This window comes from Psittacula echo (genome assembly GCF_963264785.1).
Source record: "Psittacula echo genome assembly, chromosome: 3".
Lineage (NCBI taxonomy): Eukaryota > Metazoa > Chordata > Aves > Psittaciformes > Psittacidae > Psittacula > Psittacula echo.
This window is the reverse complement of record NC_137736.1, coordinates 67,153,808-67,171,744: the sequence shown is the minus strand read 5'-3', so window position 1 is coordinate 67,171,744 and position 17,937 is coordinate 67,153,808. Positions and strand designations below refer to the sequence as shown.

Genomic DNA, 17,937 nt, shown 5'->3' with positions numbered 1-17,937 from the left:
GGGAATGATTCATCGCTTACGTCTATGCTAATAAACAGCATGGAGTAGGCCCTGAGGGCATGTGGTATAGCATTCAGTCAGCTTTTCTTTAATTTTTTGCTTGAAGAGGGTTATGTGGAGAAATTTGCAAGATCTCAGTTTTATTTTGTATAAGAACTAAATAACCACAATTCTGCAGTCCTGAAATACTCCAAAATACCTTCAGTTACAAAGCTGAGTTGTGGATACTTTTCTGTGCATGCATATATAGTGCAATGAGTGCACACAGTAGCAAACTTTAAAAGTTAGAAACATACACTTCCCTCTAATGTGGAATAACAGGCTTGAATGAAAGATGGGAGGGCTTAGAAAAGCACTCTGCAGCTAGAAAGGCCATTTCATATAAGTGTTGAGAATGAAGGAGACAGTGGGTAAACAAGTAAAAAGGACTCAGATCCATGAGAACGTTACACTGGAATAAGCTGTCTAGTATTGCTTTTGCCTTTATACCTTTGGCCGCTTGTTTCCTCATTTTCACACCATCCTTTGTGTCAACACAGATGTTCAGGTAGTGGCATGGTGAACTGGGGTAGAGGAACACTCATTCTGTGGTCAAAATTATACCTGCGAGGGTGGTGGTGACATTAAGAACTGTTTTAACTGAAATCCATTCCAAAGCCAAATTCCCTAGAAGTGCAATGAGTTGCCAAAGCAGGGCTGGCAGGGCCCACCGGTTTTTGCAGTGGTTTTGGTTTAGACTAAATAGTTTCTAGAATCCCAATACCATGTTTGCTCTTGCTGTAATATTGTAATGGTTGGCCTGACACACTATCCGAGTCAGAGCTCTTACAATGAGGGGTATCGGTATGCCAAGAGGAAAATAGCCGCACCAAATTGGAAGGGTGTTAATTTTATTTGCTTTTACTAGTAGCACATCCAGTGAAAGTAAATTATCCCTGTGGCTATGCACTTATCTCAAAATTAAATTCCCTTGATGTATGCAAGATAATGCCATTTTGGCATATGAGCACACTTGGAATTGCACACTGAGAGCACACTTTCGCCTTCTGTTGTCATTAGCAAGTGAAACATGATGCAGTTATAGAGGAAAACCCTCAAATCTGTATTTATGTTTAGGTCTACTTTACTTTCAGTGATAATAATACTTTATAGTATAAGTAATTTGTTAGTATAATTTATAAACATAATTATGCTTCAGTTTTATAGTAAAGATTTTCCATGAGGAGAGACTAGTGTTTTGATGCGCATGTTGTGATTTGATATGGAGCAGTGAGATTTAATGCCATACCAGTATTTTACTTTTCATGTGCAATTCTCAAAATGCATCTAATTTAACTATTATCTACCAGAGAAGAGCCAAGTGATAACAGTATGTGTAACTCTCACCTTAGTTCTTCCTGAAAAGTTTGAGTATGTTATAAACAGTAATTTCTTTAAAAAAGACTTATTTTGAGTGCATCAAGCTACCCATAGGTCTTTTAAAAGGACTGGAAAGAATACCAAAAAATGTACCCATATTCATGTTAATCCTGTCATCTTCATCAACCTTTAGAACTTGTTTATTTACTTTCTTCTCTTCTGAATCTTTAATCCTCATTTGCTCCATAAAATTACCATGTTACAAGTTTGTTTATTTATTTATTTATTTATTTATTTTTAATCTGGTCACTTGACATCTGATCAAGTGTTCACTCACTGAAATTTGGTGTTTTACAACAGGAGAGCATTTGGCCAAATTATTTAAAAGTTTACTACCAGTTATTTAGAATTACTTTTAGTTTATACCAAGCAGTGATCACTCATAATGCTTAACACAAAGAGCTGGCTTTATATAAACTACAAAAAAAAGTTACAGAATAAAAGAACATGATGTTATGCTCTTATATAGCCAAAAGATAGACTTTTTGTAATTAGCTTCCATTGACTGCATTTTGCTCCTGCCGTTCAGGATGTGAAAATGCATTAAGCACTGACAAAATAAGTGAGAAGTTGTCTAGGAAGCTTAAGTGTAGTTTATAGGCTTGTTAAAAGCTAAGGATCCTTAGTCAATCAAGCCAATGGTTTATGGGATGCTGATGGTTGATTTGGTGAATCAAAAAATCATAATTAATATATCAAATGAAATGTTACAATTTTGTATATGTTAGCAGCCAGGAATATCAATGGCTAATTGTTTTGTTGTGATATAAATCACATTTTTAAGCCAAATAATCTGGAACAGAGAAAAATCCTTGTGTCCTGGGTTCAGCAGTAGCAGTCATTTTTTTCTCCTTCTTAGTAGCTGGTGCAGCGCTGTGGTTTTTACTTTCGGCCTTGGAACAGCGCTGATAACACCGATGTTTTTAGTTACTGCTCAAATGTTTAGTCTGACCAAGGACTTTCTGAGTCTCATGCTCTGCCAGGGAGGAGGGGAAGCTGGGAGGAAGCAGAGACAGGACACCTGACCCAAACTAGCCAAAGAGGTATTCCATACCACAGCACGTCATGCCCAGGAGGTAAACCGAGAGTTACCTGGAAGGGCTAGTGCACTGCTCGGTCAGGCTGGGTATTGGTCGGCGGGTAGTGAGAGGTTGTATTCTCTTCCCTTGTTATTTCCCTTCTCATTATCATTGTTGATGGTAGCAGTAGTGGTTTGTGTTATACCTTAGTTACTGGACTGCTCTTATCTCAACCCGTGGGAGTTACATTCTTTCAATTCTCCTCCTCATCCCTCCTGGAGCAGGAGGAGGAAAGAGGGTGGGGGGAGTAGACTGCGTGGTTCTGATTTATGGCCTGGACTTAAACCACAACACCTTGTCTTCTAAAGTGTAACTCCTTTGAAAGCTTATTATTTCCTCAGGGTAGCATCACCACAGGCATTCTGTTCAAGTTAATACTATTTTTTTTTTTAATTATAATTGAATATATTATACATGCAGTGAGCTACTACAGTACACATTATATTTAGCAGTCTTTCTTGCATATTTATTTTTAAATCTTGAAACCTCAGTCATAGATTAAGACCAAGTGGCTCACCTACGTACTCTGCAAATTGAGAAGAAATTATTCTGGCCCACTAAAAATTTGTGAGCTTACTCTCTCTTCCCTGGATATATCATACTATCAGAATGGAAGTTTTAGGTAGTAATGATCACCATTTAGGGTGTTAGAATAAGAGATTGGTTTCAGAAGTTCATACAAAATAGCACATATATCTATGTTCATGTGAATCTTGCTTTAAAAGTGGTGGAAATCTTATCTGAACAAATTCTGTCAGAAGTTTTCCAGCATTTCTGATTATAATTTAAATACCGAAGAAATAGAGCTTTTTGTTTGTTTTGTTAAGTATTCATGCACTTCTGAATGTGGTATCTTTGGTCAGTATTGGAAATGCAACACAGAAAATAAACCCCTCTCACTTTTATTGTCTGAACTGGCAGGTACCTTCCTCCTGACGTGTTTTATGTCTTGTTATGTTTTTCCATAAACAGACGATTTATAGGATTTGTTTATACTGAAATTGACACTTGCTCAAACAATAATGATCCAGTTATCTGAGTTCATAAAAATATAGAGAAGCCTGGCTAATATGCAGAAAGTGAGAGTAAGCAAGATGTACTTTTCAGTGCTTGCAGGAATTATTTCTTAAAATTTTGTCTGGAGTTTGTTATTTTTCTGACTATTTTAGCTGAGCTTCCTTTGTTAACTAGCTGTGCATGACGGTTCTGTCTTTCCACATCCAAGTCACCCTCCACCCAGTAACTTTTGAACACACTGGCCACTAATAGCCATGGTGTTCTCAGAGCCGGGGCGTTCACACAGGCTTTGTGGTTTTGGAAAGCTGTCACTAAGTCATTGTAACTCCAACCACAGCTATTCTGAAAGGGGACAGTGAGACAGTTTGGCAAGCACATGCTTAGCTCTGAGCTCACTGCATGAGTGGCCCAGTGACCAGTTAGACCGGCACAAGATAACAGAAGAGCTGGATGATAATCCAAGTGCAGTGGATTTGCAGGGTTTAGCTTCTTTAGTTCCCCAGCTTTGTAGAACATCTTGTGGTCTTTGCTTCATGTCTTTCTATTTCCATACTTCAAATTGGACTTTTTCATAACAATTATGGTTATGAATGTTTTATTTCAAAACAGAGGGTGGTTTTTTTCCTACTATTCATATTATTTTAAGATACGGAGACTAAAGCTGTAGTTAAGGTTGTATTAACAAAATACTAATAAAGAAATAGTAGGAACCAGGCCCTCCATCAGGTAGTTATATAGGAAAGCTAGAAAGCCAAAGGGGAGACAGAATGAGAAAGCTTACTGGAACTCACCTGAAGCCCATGGTGAGCACAGGATTTCAAATTCTCTTTGCCTTCTTTGCTTCACCTGTTTTGTAATGCCTTCTAAGGAAGCTTTGTTGTGGACGAATGCTTCTCTGCTGTGATTCTAACTTGTCCTTCACCTCCAGACAGAAGTTCTAAGAAACCAATGTTCATATAGTAAATTACAATTTGAAAAACATAGTGGTGAAAAAAAATATTTAAAATGGAGAAGAGGAATTGTTTTCTAAACAGAATTAAATTATTAAAGCAAAGACATTGTGGGCAATGGAAACTTTACAAAAAATTTTACTCAGTCTTAAAGGAAATGAAATAAACAAGATCTGGTTCAAGGTGCTAAGTTACTTTTCATTTATTGCCCCAAATGTTCCAAACGATGTTATCAATAATTAAAACTTCACCTAACACTGCATTTCTTTCTCAGTGCTTCAGTCTGTATTTCTACTAGGAGTGAAATGCATAGAGCAAGTAGGCGACATTGAGTTTCACTTTCAGCAGCCAAGTTCTAGTGAATTCTGACCCATGAACTGTACTCTAGCAACTAGTTTACCCATCAAGCTCCCAGTACACTGCTGGACAAAATATCGCATTGTAAAATTAACAGCTGAGCTGAGAGTGTCAAGTGTTTGTAGCTGTGTCACTGCAATGTTTAGGAAACAGTAATCTTGAGAAGAAATATTCAAGAAGGAACAGAAACTGTCTACTTCATATACACTGACATGGTCTTCTGTTTTCTGGGCCACAGTTAGTTTGCAGTGAAAAACAAAGCATAGCTTTATTTGAAAAGTGAAGCAAATTAATTATTAAGTGGGGAAACCTATGGTGAACACTCCAGTTCCTTTGTGTAAGAAGCATTCTTCACATTTTTCTATTTTTAATTATAGTTTGCATGCCTGCTTTGTAATAATGTGTCAAATGTTATTTTAGTGTATCTTCCCCCTCCAAATTTCTCCAATTGTGAGAAAGATTTATTGAAGAATAACTCCAGCCTGATAATCATGGAAGAGCCTTATGCTGTAGAAGCATAAGATGAGATTGGGCCTAAACAAACAAAATATAAAATGCTACAACAATTTGTTAAATATCAAGTCTTGTTCAGACCTCAGAATCATAGAAATATCTATCTGCAGTATAGAAAAGGCTGTACACATTGGGCAAACTGTGAGCTGTTACAAACTATGAATTAGTTCAGGTCTGATTTTCAAACATATATAAATACTTCTGCTCAGTGGCTCTAGCTGTTTTAACTTCAGAGATGTTCCTTAACAGCTGAAATAACCAAAGAGCCTAATCTTGTAGCTAATCTTGTTGGTAACCTGTGGTATAGCGATAGAAGGTTGCAGCTGTGATTTTGGATTAACTATGTTGTGGAGGGACAAAATTATTTCATCATCATGACACACAGGTGCCAGTAAGACTGGCCTGTGTGAGTGGGCAGTAGGAGGGGTGGTGCAACATAGTTTTATATCTGTCTGTAAACTCACTGACTTCTGGGGTAATATAGGCATAAGATCTGTAATTTGCAAGGATGTGAAATATCTAGGGGAGGAGTATCACAGGACTAATGTCCTGTTTCACTTTTTTCTGTTCCTGTCACTGATAGCAGGCAAAGGAACTTGTAATTCGGACATACTATTATACAAGCAGAAGGCTAATGCTACATAAGAACAGAGGCAGCAATGGTACAATTAGCATTTGGAGAGTGAAGTCATCGTTAAAAGGGGAGAGATGCTTGCAGATTTTAGAGGGTGACCTCAAGTATCATGTGACTTTTGAAACTCTTTCAGAAAGTCAGAAGCTGAAGATATGAGCAAGGGATACCACACCTACAGAGCACCCTGCCAATTCTGTAGATCTTCTGTAGAGATACTAGTTTAATATTAGCTATGACAATGACCTTCTTTCACATGATCTCTTTCATTCTAAGATCTGGGTTAAATATGGCTTTGTGAGCTATTATTTGAGGTCTTTGCATAATATATATCCAGGTTGCAAACCTTTGCTGTCTTGGACCACAAACCTCCTACTGATACCAATAGGAGTTTGTAGTTCTGGGTCAGACTTGAGCTCATTATAGACACATGAATGACATAGATAAAAACAGTTTTACATATCGTGTATAGTAATGGAACATCTGTCTTGTTACCTAAGACTACAGTTTACTAGGCGAACAAATAAGATATTCATCAGATTGGCATATATGTCCCATGAGAATTGAATGAGATTAAATAGTGCAGAGATCCCATCCCTGTCTGCGTATGAAGACCTTTTTGTCCTTCCCTCTTTTGTTTCTTCACTTAATTGATTTCTCTTCTGAAGTGAGATCTGAATATCTAAAACAATGGCCAGACGGATACTATATTTTGCTGCCCTCTCATATTCAGAAACTAAACTATACAGATAATAAACTGACAAGCCCAAGGCAATTGTACTTGTGAAAAATCTAGCTGGCTATTGTAGAAACAGCCACTTAAACTTGATGAGGCAGATAAATGAAGGAGCATTAAATTACATTTTGGTTGTTTCAGTTGTCTATAAAGAAAACAACTTCTTACAATTCAAGGAAATGAATTCATGAATTTCTTGATCAGGCTTCACTAGCTTCATCCTTTCTATCTCTTTTGTTTCTTTTCCTTCTTTCTCCATGCTTAATGTGCACCACTAAGTTTGCTCCTTTCCTCCATTCCCGTTCTCTCGTTTCCTCCATCTCCATTGTTCATATTGCCTTTTACCTTGTTTTCTTTGCTCATTTCCCCCCTCAGAGATTCTCATTCTTTGGAATGTTTATTCCACGTCATGAACAAGAAATTAAGTGAAACAGGATCACTGAAGTCAGAGTGTATTGCACTGCAGAAACTGGGCAGGTTGTAAAATCAATCATCTTTTCTTTCCTTCTGGTTCCTTTCCTATTTCCTTTCCCTTCTTCCTGTTGCATTCTATGCTTTTGTTTCCATCTGAACCCCATCATTACCACAGTAATATCTCTCCATTTACAAGGACAACTAGGCAGCATAAGCAGGCTACTTTGCTGGACAGAAGGTAAAGGAGTTGATAAAATCTTTGCTATAAATACCTTCCAAGTGGCTTGAAAGCTTTAGATTTGAATGGCATGGCTTTTGGTACAAGACAATATACTTTGGCAGTTCTGACAGCCCTCATGAAGATAGAAAGTCAGCCAGCCTATCTCCTACATTCTGTTCTTTATTATTTGCCATCCATAAACCTTCTGTTATTTGAAATTAAAGTTTGACTGTGGTATCTTAAACCCATTAAAACAGAGCTAGCAGAGAATATAGATAACAAATGTGAAACTAACAGTGATTCCCACCTCTCTTTCTTGCCTTGTCATTTTTTTAGTGGAGAAAGCGGTTCTGGGAAGACTGAAGCCTGCAAACAAATAGTGAAGCACCTCATCTGCAGAGCCAGCTCCAGCAAAAATACCTTTGATACAAAGATAAAACATGTAAGTAGCATTCTGATCACTGAGTAGAACAAGGAAAAAATGTGGCCTCTTGCATAGTCAAAGACATCTGAACTGTAAGGAAAAAGACATCTGGGTTTACTTTCACTGCTGAAGTCAAAGGAGGTTTCTTTCTTGAATTGACCTGAATGGGAACAGAATCAAGCTCACATTGATGTGATGGGAGGAGTCTGAAAATTGGAGGCCAGTTTTATTTATAAATGTTTTGGTGACTTTGGACAGCAGTGTTTCAGTGAATAAGAAACACTTGTGTGGTGAGGTACTGTCTCCTAAATGTATACTAATCGCCTTCAGTAAGTAAATAAATTTATCTGTATGGCTGTGGTGATGCTTCTCTGTACAGTGTAAGAACTGTGGAGGCATCTGATGTAATAGAATGTAAGACAGAAAATAGAAAGTTCAGGAAAACTGCAAGATCTGAACAGTTATATAGCCCAGTATTTGCATACTAAATATATTTATGAAATAGGCAAGAGTTCTGAATATTTGCTCAGTCGTATTTGACTCTAGCAGCAGAACCAAATTCTGCCGTGTGTATATTTGAAATCCTGACAACCTGTTTCACATATCAGATATATGTGTCTCCCTGCTAGTACATTGTAAAGTTTCTTTTGACTAGACACTGCAACTCGTGTTTCATTGTTATAGCTGTAAAGGTTCATACTGGCATTTTAAATTATGCTGAATCCTCAATTCCTGACTCAAGTTCTTTCAAAAAATTGCCTTTCCTGCTGAAACTTCTCATCTGAGATCCCAGCTCAAACCATGACTGAATAAGCTGTAGCTTTATTTTACTTCATGGAGTCATGCAATTGCTATGTTAAAGTGTTTTGCACAGTGTTATCTGATTCATTGATGAACTAAACTGACACATTTAATCTAGGTTTCACGTGACAATGTTAAGAAAACCCTTGTTATTTTTTCACTTTTTTTGATTTAAATCTTAAAGCCTAGTGTTGCAATAATACTGTTCTATAGGGACAGTACACCTTATTTTAAACCCAGAAGCCAGATCTACAAGAGATACATATTTCTGCTATGTATTTTTATTTACCACCTACACAGTTCTGAACTGATCAGGCCATAGATGTTATTCAAAGTAGAACTCCGAAATTCAGGTCAGATCTTCCATGTCCTTTTCTTTCCTGAAGTTCAGATTAAGTAATGAGTAAAACTAAGGAAATAAGTAACTTTGTGAATAAGCAACTGAAAACTGTGTGCTTTGGATACTAATATGGCAGTAGTGGGAATCAGGAGGTGTGGCAAGTAGTATTGTCTCTGCTCCATCTTGTCTTCACCAGAGCAAAATTCCCAGGGATAGTCATCATGATCCAGTGCAAATGAAACAAGTTGTTGTCCTCCATTAAGAAGAGGTATCAGTGTGGGAAAATTGAGAAAATTAGGCCTAATTGAAAAAATTAGTTAACTTTGTAGACTAATCTACTCTACATCTATGCAGTAAACAGAACAGTCCCTAATATGCATTTGTTAACCTGCTCTCTGACACAGTTTAAGTCCCCAACAGGTCCCCTGGGCAGAGTTCAGAGGACAGCATCTGCCAGGGACCATTCACAGCAGTATGGCCCCCTTGTTCAGCAAAACCCCCAGGTGTTAGATCTCTGGATGTGAACCTTATCATGCCACTTGACATTGAAGTTAGAGAGTCCTGATCCTGGTCTTGTTTTGTTTAACAGTGTAGATGTAGCCATACGTGTCAATGAGACTCAGTGCAGTGCAGGTGGAGGAGAATTATAGTGTATTAAGAAAGATCCCTTGTATCTAGCATAGATGACACCTGCTGTCAGACAGTGAAGGTAGATGTAGCAGATCCTACCTCTGAGGAATCAAGTAGAAATTTTGGGTTAATTGTCTTTTAAGGTATTTTGATGAACACAACAGCCTGGATTCATTCCTGCTGCAGTTGTGCATAGCACTGTTAAAGCTAATAAAGCTGCACAGGTAAAACAAGTGCTGAATTAGCCTAATGAGCAAATACATCCCAAACACTACTGGAGTGGAACCAAACTAGGCTGGCTTTCTGCTGCCACCTACTGCACAAATAGCTGGCTTAACAAAGAGTTCTGAAAGGTCTGATTTTTAGAACTTCTGTCTTTGTGACTACGTATTAGCTGTGTCACCTCACAGCCTCCTCCCACCCCCAGCCAGGTCATTGAGCTTCAGCAAAACACTGTTACATGAGAACAATCGTGTATTTGGGCCACACTGAAATCAGTATCTTAGGATGCAAAAGAGGAGAGTGCTGAAATAAATTCTTCAGGGTGTAGGGGGTGTAAGAAACCAGCTATACACAAAAAAGCTAAATACAGAGAACACATGGAATAAAGATGGCATATGTAATGCTTTTTTAAAAGTTATCTTTTAAAAATAATTGCAGTGACCATGAAGATGTAACATGGAAATGCGTTAGTGAGAGATGCCATAAAAAAAAGTCTGAATCTATTTTTTTCATCAGTTTTTCACTGAAGTAGTTCTAATTGAAATCAGTGGTTTATGCCATTTCTGGCATCACATAAAGCTTGTAGGTTCCTTTAGTTGGTTATTAGTATTGACTGACTGTAACTTTACAGGCATAACTGCCTTCCAAGATTCTGATCTTTTTCTAAGCATCTCACTTCTGGGCATATGGCTTCAGTCACTTGTATCCAAACTACTGGTAAGGACACAGCTCACCTGTGAGCCATTATCTTCCCTCTTGCTTTTAGAGCTTCCACTATTCTGACAGCACTTTTTCTTTTTTTCTTTTGAGCTATCTTATTTTAATCTCTATTTAGAAGAAAATATCAAGGAATTTGTTAAATTCCAACTAAAAAATGTTGTTTGCTTGGAGGTTTTTGGGTGGTTTTTGTTTGAGGGTTTGTTTTTTTTTCCACCCAGTTTTTGATAACAAGCCAACTTTGCTCATGTTTATTGAAGTATCTTCCTGTTTATTTCCTCTCTTATTACTTCTTTACTGTTGTCTTGCAGGTAAACTGTATCTTGGAGGCCTTTGGACATGCTAAGACACCCTTGAATGATTTTTCCAGCTGTTTTATAAAATATTTTGAGCTACAGTTTTGTGAGAAGCAAAAAACATTAATTGGAGGTAAGAATAATTTAATCTGTTTATTTTGATATCCCAGTGTGCCATACAACGAGTTAGGCTTCAGAATATATGAAAGAGGCAAGGGTGTTTTAAGGAGTCTCAGGGGAACATGTCTAATAGCATGTGAGTTTAGTTTGTCAAGGGCAGTGCAGTATTGAGAGCTCAGTTCTGTGCAACCACTAGATGGCAGAGAAAGACAAGGAAACAGATTAACACCACTGGTTCCTGTCACATTGCCCAGGAAATCTTATTTTCCTTTATGCCCGCGATCAATGAACTGTGACAGCTGTCTATCACTTTACTGTGAAATAAAAGTAACAAAGAGATTAATTTTTGCGCTTCTATCTAATACCGTATTCGGTATTTGAAGTATCCCTTAAATAAGTAATAAACTTACTTGTTTAGGGCAAACAAAATACAAACATACTCCGTAATACTGAAATTAGAAATAATTTATTACAGCTTTGAGCTTCTTCTAAAGGAACTAGGAATCATACTGATGTTTGTTCTTGTTAGAGGTAAGATAGTGTGCAATTTGTGCCTGATTTTACAGTAGGAGGGAGTTTGTTAGTTTCTAGTAAGAGTTCATTAGTGAAAAATAAATAAATAAATAAATATTGGGGAAAAACTTCAGTTTGATTCTGAAAACTCTGATCTTCAGAGGCAGTCAGGGAGAGGTTTCATTTCTGGTCTGAATAGGTCATCTTAAAGTTACTCTGTGCTGAAGCAAGAGGTGTGTACAGAAATAAGTGTACAGACAGTTTACTACTGGCACTGATCTTCCTGGGTGGAAAAAATCTGTGGTGAGACACATTTTTGATCCAAGTAAATTAAATTCCATTGAATAAGTATTTCCTAAACTACCAGGTTTTTATAATTTTAAATGTGTTTAGGCTTTTCTGAAGAGTTTCCTAAAAATATTCTTTGGAAGTATTTCATAGTAGGAATCACAATTAATTTTCTTGAGAGAGTTCACTGTACCCTAGCAAATATGATAGTTTCTTCAGTGAAAATGTCACTGCGTGGGAAATTACTATCATTATTTCCTAGTTTGTTTTGCCATAAAGATAGGATATTTGGAAAAAAAAAAAAAAAAAACAAAAAACAAAAAAAAATACCAAAACAAACAAACAAACAAAACCCTACAAAGTGTGATTCTTTGGTTTTAATTCATCTATGAGCTGTTGTGGGAGGAATATAAAGATAGTGATGTTAATATTAGAATGGACCAAATAGCTTCTGAATTGGGCTTGTAAAAGTAAAGTTCAGTCCCTAAAACTGTCATTTTATAAATCCTTTGTATTGCATATATTTAATTTCAGTATACTTAGTTAAATGCAATTAAACTGTGTGCACACTTCATCTCTTTTTGTTACACAGACAGAGCACAAATGCAAACAGATGAAAATGATACTAATTTTGAAAAGTCAAGCATATGAACATTAGGAAATGCCAGAACCGAAGTTGTTTGAAATATTTTTGGGTTGCCTTGTGCATACAAATATAATGCTGCCCTCTTTCCACCCCTCTTCAGCTTCATTCAGTGCAGATAATGGACTATATTTCTTCTGTGATCAGCTACTAAATAGTTTGGATTTCCTTCATTGATTCATGTGTGGGTTATGCCATTGTATTCTGTTCTAAAAGCAGAATGCTAGTTTTTCTGTAGATTTTTATGTTGTACATCAACATTTTTTTCACTGTATGAGCATTTCAGATACATAAATGGTTTAATTTTCACAGTACTTCTGACCTAAGATTATTTCATTCAGTTCCTCAGATGAGGAACAGAAGCCTCAAGGCCATGTGTTCCCCCAGTTTTTGGGTGCCTTGCTTGATATTGAAGGGATTGAGTTTTCAAGCAGTTTTACTGATTCTTGCCAGTTTAATTCACAGCCCTTGTATGTGAATCATATAAATGTGGAACCAGTTAACCAGGCTTTCATGTCAGTTTTCTGGTACGCTAATGCTGTGGTTTTATCACTTTCAAACTATAGGCATTAAATGAGAAAACCTGGAGGTAGTCAAGTCCATTAACAAGTATCTGTCCTACTGTTCCCCGAATATTTAGGATCAATATTTGAATCAATTACTCTTACCAAATCTAAGGTAGCCAAAAGTTCTATAATTTGTAGTCAAGAGTGAGAAGCCCCAATACAGCAGAAAAGGTGGGGTTTATATTTTTGAAAGTTGCACTTGTTCATGCTGTTTGATTTGCATTGTAGATGTTGCCTTTTCTATGCCATTGTTAATCATCACTTCTGAGTAAAATGGTCCCAGATTTATACTACCATAAATGAGAATCAGGGATGTTGTCTTTGGCTGGTTTAAATCTCACCCAGTGATTGTCTTTATCTATTTGCAGGATCATTTGCAGCAGTATTTACTGTTTTGCACTGTTTAAGCATGAATAAAAAGTGTAAATATGCAGAGCACCTCAGATTCTGCTTAGATGTGACTTTATAACTCATTGAGATAAACTGGGCTAAATATGTCTGGCTTATAAACAAAAATCCAAATGACACTAGACTGCCCACATCAAAAGGTTTAGGTTAACTCCTTAACAGACAGATCTTAAGGGTGGAGATTCAGAACAATTTACTAAGGAAGGGGCATGCAAAGTACATGCGTACATTTTTATTATAGAGGGCAAGATCAAGGTAGCATTCCTTGCATTTTGAGTGGACATCTGTGAAATCTGGGACAGTTTTTTGCTCATGCTAAAGTTCTTTCATGCCTAGACCGTGGAAATGCTCTGACTTCTGTCACATACGGTTTATTCTTCTACAGAAAGTCCAGTCTACCTAAATAACAGAAATGTTCGCCGTAATTTTCATCTACAGGCTTTTTGCGTTCTTTCTCATAAACTGGATCTTTATACCCTAAGTTTTGAAAACAAGGATGGGGGTCTAGAGTGTCATTCTATTCAAAGCCAGTATAGATATCTGTAGAGGTTTTCTGTGTGTTCTCTGACTCTTGTTTCTGATGAGGCTTGCTGTGATGTTGGGTTTAAATGAGAGCTTTTCTGTGACAAGTGGCTTTGTGGTCAGGTACCTTTCATTGTTTTATTTGAATCCAACAAGTAGAGAAGGTATAACCCAAGTTAAATAATTTTTCTTCATGACTGGATAAAATAAGGCAGTGGGAACTAGTAAAATGTCTTACAACAGAACAAATACAGAATAAACTACAGTACAGTGATTTCATGAAGTTTGAAAAATAAATTCATACCTAACAGAAAGCAAAGACTATTCTACGAAAAAATCATAATCATTGATAGATGCTGATTCACATCCACTGCACAGTAATAAAAGACTGATTATTTATTTATTTCCAGAAGTAAAATTACTGCATTTATTTGTTTAATTATGTATTCATTTGTTTGTTTTTTTCCTTTGGAATGGTAGAGAGTAAATGGTTTTTCAGGTAAGTTGACAAATTCCGTAGAGGAAAGGTAAGGCTTCTGTCACTTTCCTCAAGTTACTAAAAAGAAGCTTAGAAAGAGAAAAATCAAGCCTGCCAAACTTATTCTAAAGATTTCTGCCTTGCTTTTCAGGTCTTGCTTTTCTAAGTCTTCACTTTTAAAGAAAGCAAGGCTTGACTTCTTTTTGCACTGAAATAGAAGGATCTAATTTGATTTGTAAAAAGAAACAGATTGTATATTAGCCTGTGTGTAGTTGGTAGACATGCTTGAAGACATTCCTGAAGACATCCCTGCAGACATTCAAAGCCAGGCTGGATGAGATTCTTAGTGACCTGATCTAGTTGAAGATGTCCCTGTTCATTGCAGGTGGGGTTGGACTAGATGAGCTTTGAAGTTCTCTTCCAACCCAAACTATTCTATGGTTTTATGTGTGTTCCAAGCATATCAATTAAAAAGTTTCAGACATTAATTTCACAGTATCACAGTATCACAGTATGTTAGAGATTGGAAGGGACCTCAAGAGATCATCTAGTCCAATCCCCCTGCCAGAGCAGGAACACCTAGATAAGGTTACACAGGAATGTGTCCAGGCGGGTTTTGAATGTCTCCAGAGAAGGAGACTCCACAACCTCCCTGGGCAGCCTGTTCCAGTGTTCTGTCACCCTCACTGAGAAGAAGTTTCTTCTCAAGTTTAAGTGGAACCTCTTGTGTTCCAGTTTATACCCATTACCCCTTGTCTTATCATAGTTTGCCATTGAGAAGAGCCTGGCTCCATCCTCATGACACTCCCCCTTTATATATTTATATACACTAATAAGGTCCCCCCGCAGTCTCCTCTTCTCCAAACTATAGAGACCCAGCTCCCTCAGCCTTTCCTCATAAGGGAGATGCTCCACTCCCTTAATCATCTTTGTCGCCCTGCGCTGGACTCTCTCCAGCAGGTCCCTGTCCTTCTTGAACTGAGGGGCCCAGAACTGGACACAATATTCCAGATGCGGTCTCACCAGGGCAGAGTAGAGGGGGAGGAGGACCTCTCTCGACCTACTGACCACCCCCCTTCTAATACACCCCAGGATGCCATTGGCCTTCCTGGCCACAAGGGCACAGTGTTGGCTCATGGTCATCCTGCTGTCCACTAGGACCCCCAGGTCCCTCTCCCCTACACTACTCTCTAACAGGTCGTTCCCCAACCTATACTGGAACCTGGGGTTGTTCCTGCCCAGATGCAGGACTCTACACTTTCCCTTGTTATATTTCATCAAGTTTCTCCCTGCCCAACTCTCCAGCCTGTCCAGGTCTCGCTGGATGGCAGCACAGCCTTCTGGCGTGTCAGCCACTCCTCCCAGCTTAGTGTCGTCAGCAAACTTGCTGACAGTACACTCAATTCCCTCATCTAAATCATTGATGAATATATTAAATAATACTGGTCCCAGTACTGACCCTTGAGGCACTCCACTAGATACAGGCCTCCAACTGGACTCCGCCCCATAGACTACAACTCTCTGGCTTCTGTCCTTCAGCCAGTTCACAGTCCATCTCACTACCTGATCATCCAGGCCACACTTCCTCAATTTAGCTATGAGGATGCTGTGGGAGACTGTGTCAAATGCTTTGCTGAAGTCAAGGTAGACCACATCCACCGCTCTGCCATCATCCATCCACAATGTTATTTCCTCATAAAAGGCTAGGAGGTTGGTCAAGCATGACTTCCCCTTGGTAAAGCCATGTTGACTGCCCCTCATAACCCTCTTATCTTTGACATGCCTTAAGATGGCATCAAGGATAAGGTGTTCCATCACTTTCCCAGGGATGGAGGTGAGGCTGACCGGTCTATAGTTACCCGGGTCCTCCTTCTTGCCTTTTTTGAAGACTGGAGTGACATTTGCTTTCCTCCAGTCCTCAGGCACCTCTCCCGTTTCCCAAGACTTGGTAAAGATGATGGAGAGTGGTCTAGCAATGACTTCCGCCAGTTCCCTCAGTCAATTTCCCTTTTTGTATAAGAAAGACTGCAGCCAGTTAAACTCTCATGTGTTTTTGTACTGTGTTTCTGCACTGAACTTTCAAATCTTTAGCAATAGCTGTGTTTAGGACAGCATGGTTTTTGAGAAAGAGCAATGTAGCTTCAAAGATGCATAGCTGGAATAAAGATTTAACTGGCCACACTTTCAATAGAGTCCACTTGCTGACTTTGTAGCTGCTCAGGAGATAGAGTGATCTGTAAAAGGAAGTAGAAATGGCCTTGTGCCTGTAAGCACAGTTAACATTGCACAAAAATGGCAGACTTTGCTCTGAAACTCCATTATTTTTCCCTTTTATTTCACACATAGATTAATGAACATATAATTTCATTTTGTAGAAAATTTTATTACAGTTACTTTAGCTCCATTAAAAGTGTGCTGTGTTTGATTCTTGCTGATTAGAAGCTCAACTTTTCTTAACAGCTCTTACCATTGCTGGAGATGCTAACTGAGATGAACTGTATTTAGCCTTATTAAAGTGGGTGACTCGAAGTACTTGAAAAGGGCTGAATCAATTTGTGTCATCTAAATAAGTGGTGTTGCCCATCATTAAAGTTAAATGTATTAATTAATCAGATAGATGACCACCAGTAACATTTTTCTTGCATTTATTAATCAATAAATTTTAAAAATACCTGCATGATAGTTATGAAAGCCTTAGTGAAGATCATTGCACACAAAAAGTGATTAAAATTTAGTAATGGCTTCTTTCTAAATTAATTGATGATAGGGTTAGTTTTGCTGAGAAGTAAGTTACAAGCACAATAAAATATGGAAATCATCTTTCAGGTTCATCTATTATGTTTTACCCTGTAGGAATGGCAGCCAACTAATGATTGATTCTTACAAAAGCGTGAATCTGGGCCAGTTCTGCCATGATAGGTTAAGATTGCATTGCTTCAATTTGTAGTGTGCTTCAAAGTTACTGGAGCCAGAAACATATCCTGCTACCAGCTTAATGATTTCCCAAGTGTGCCCTTTTACTTCCAGCACAGTTCTTTTTTCTGTACTGTAGCAACAGGAAGCTAAATGGCTGATACACAATTTCTCATTATACAGGTTCCATAATAGCAGGAGCTCGCTTGTAGGATAATTAAATGGGCCAGATCATGTCTCCTTGGGTCAGCAAGTCAGCTGTGCAGCTCTTCCTCTTCTTAGTCTCTTCTGTAGCTAGAATCCCAGGCATGGTTTTGGTTGCCAGCACGTGTCAGGCCATGTCTGTGCTATTAAATAAAATAAAGGGTAGAAGATGCCTCTGGGTAGTGTATGACTGTCCTTATGCCCTGCTTAAGTGGGATGTGCCTGGAATGGACTGGCCTGTGCAAAGCAGCACTTTGGGAGACTGTGCATAGTTATACTTAGTTCAATATAACTGATGAGACCTCTCACAAAATGATACATTCAATACTCACAGATTTTGTTTCCCTCCACTCTACACTGTCTTTCAACAATATTCTCACGGGCTGCGTTCCCTCATACGCACAACTTAAGTAACTTTGCTGTACTTAATTTAACAGTGTAGACAGAAACTTAGAGCTCTGCAAAAGATAGGAAAATACTTAAATGAAATTTAAAATATAATTACCAGACAAATAC

General features: G+C 38.0%; 1 protein-coding gene across 1 annotated transcript in view; it reads left to right on the top strand.

Annotated features, from left to right (window-relative positions):
• Positions 1–17,937, top strand: part of MYO16 (myosin XVI) — a gene marked incomplete at both ends in the record, with an annotated part of 311,247 nt that overhangs the window by 138,401 nt on the left and 154,909 nt on the right. The window contains 2 exon segments of the mRNA XM_080613866.1: positions 7,673–7,778; positions 10,782–10,899. Coding sequence (XP_080469992.1) covers positions 7,673–7,778; positions 10,782–10,899 — 224 coding nt within the window.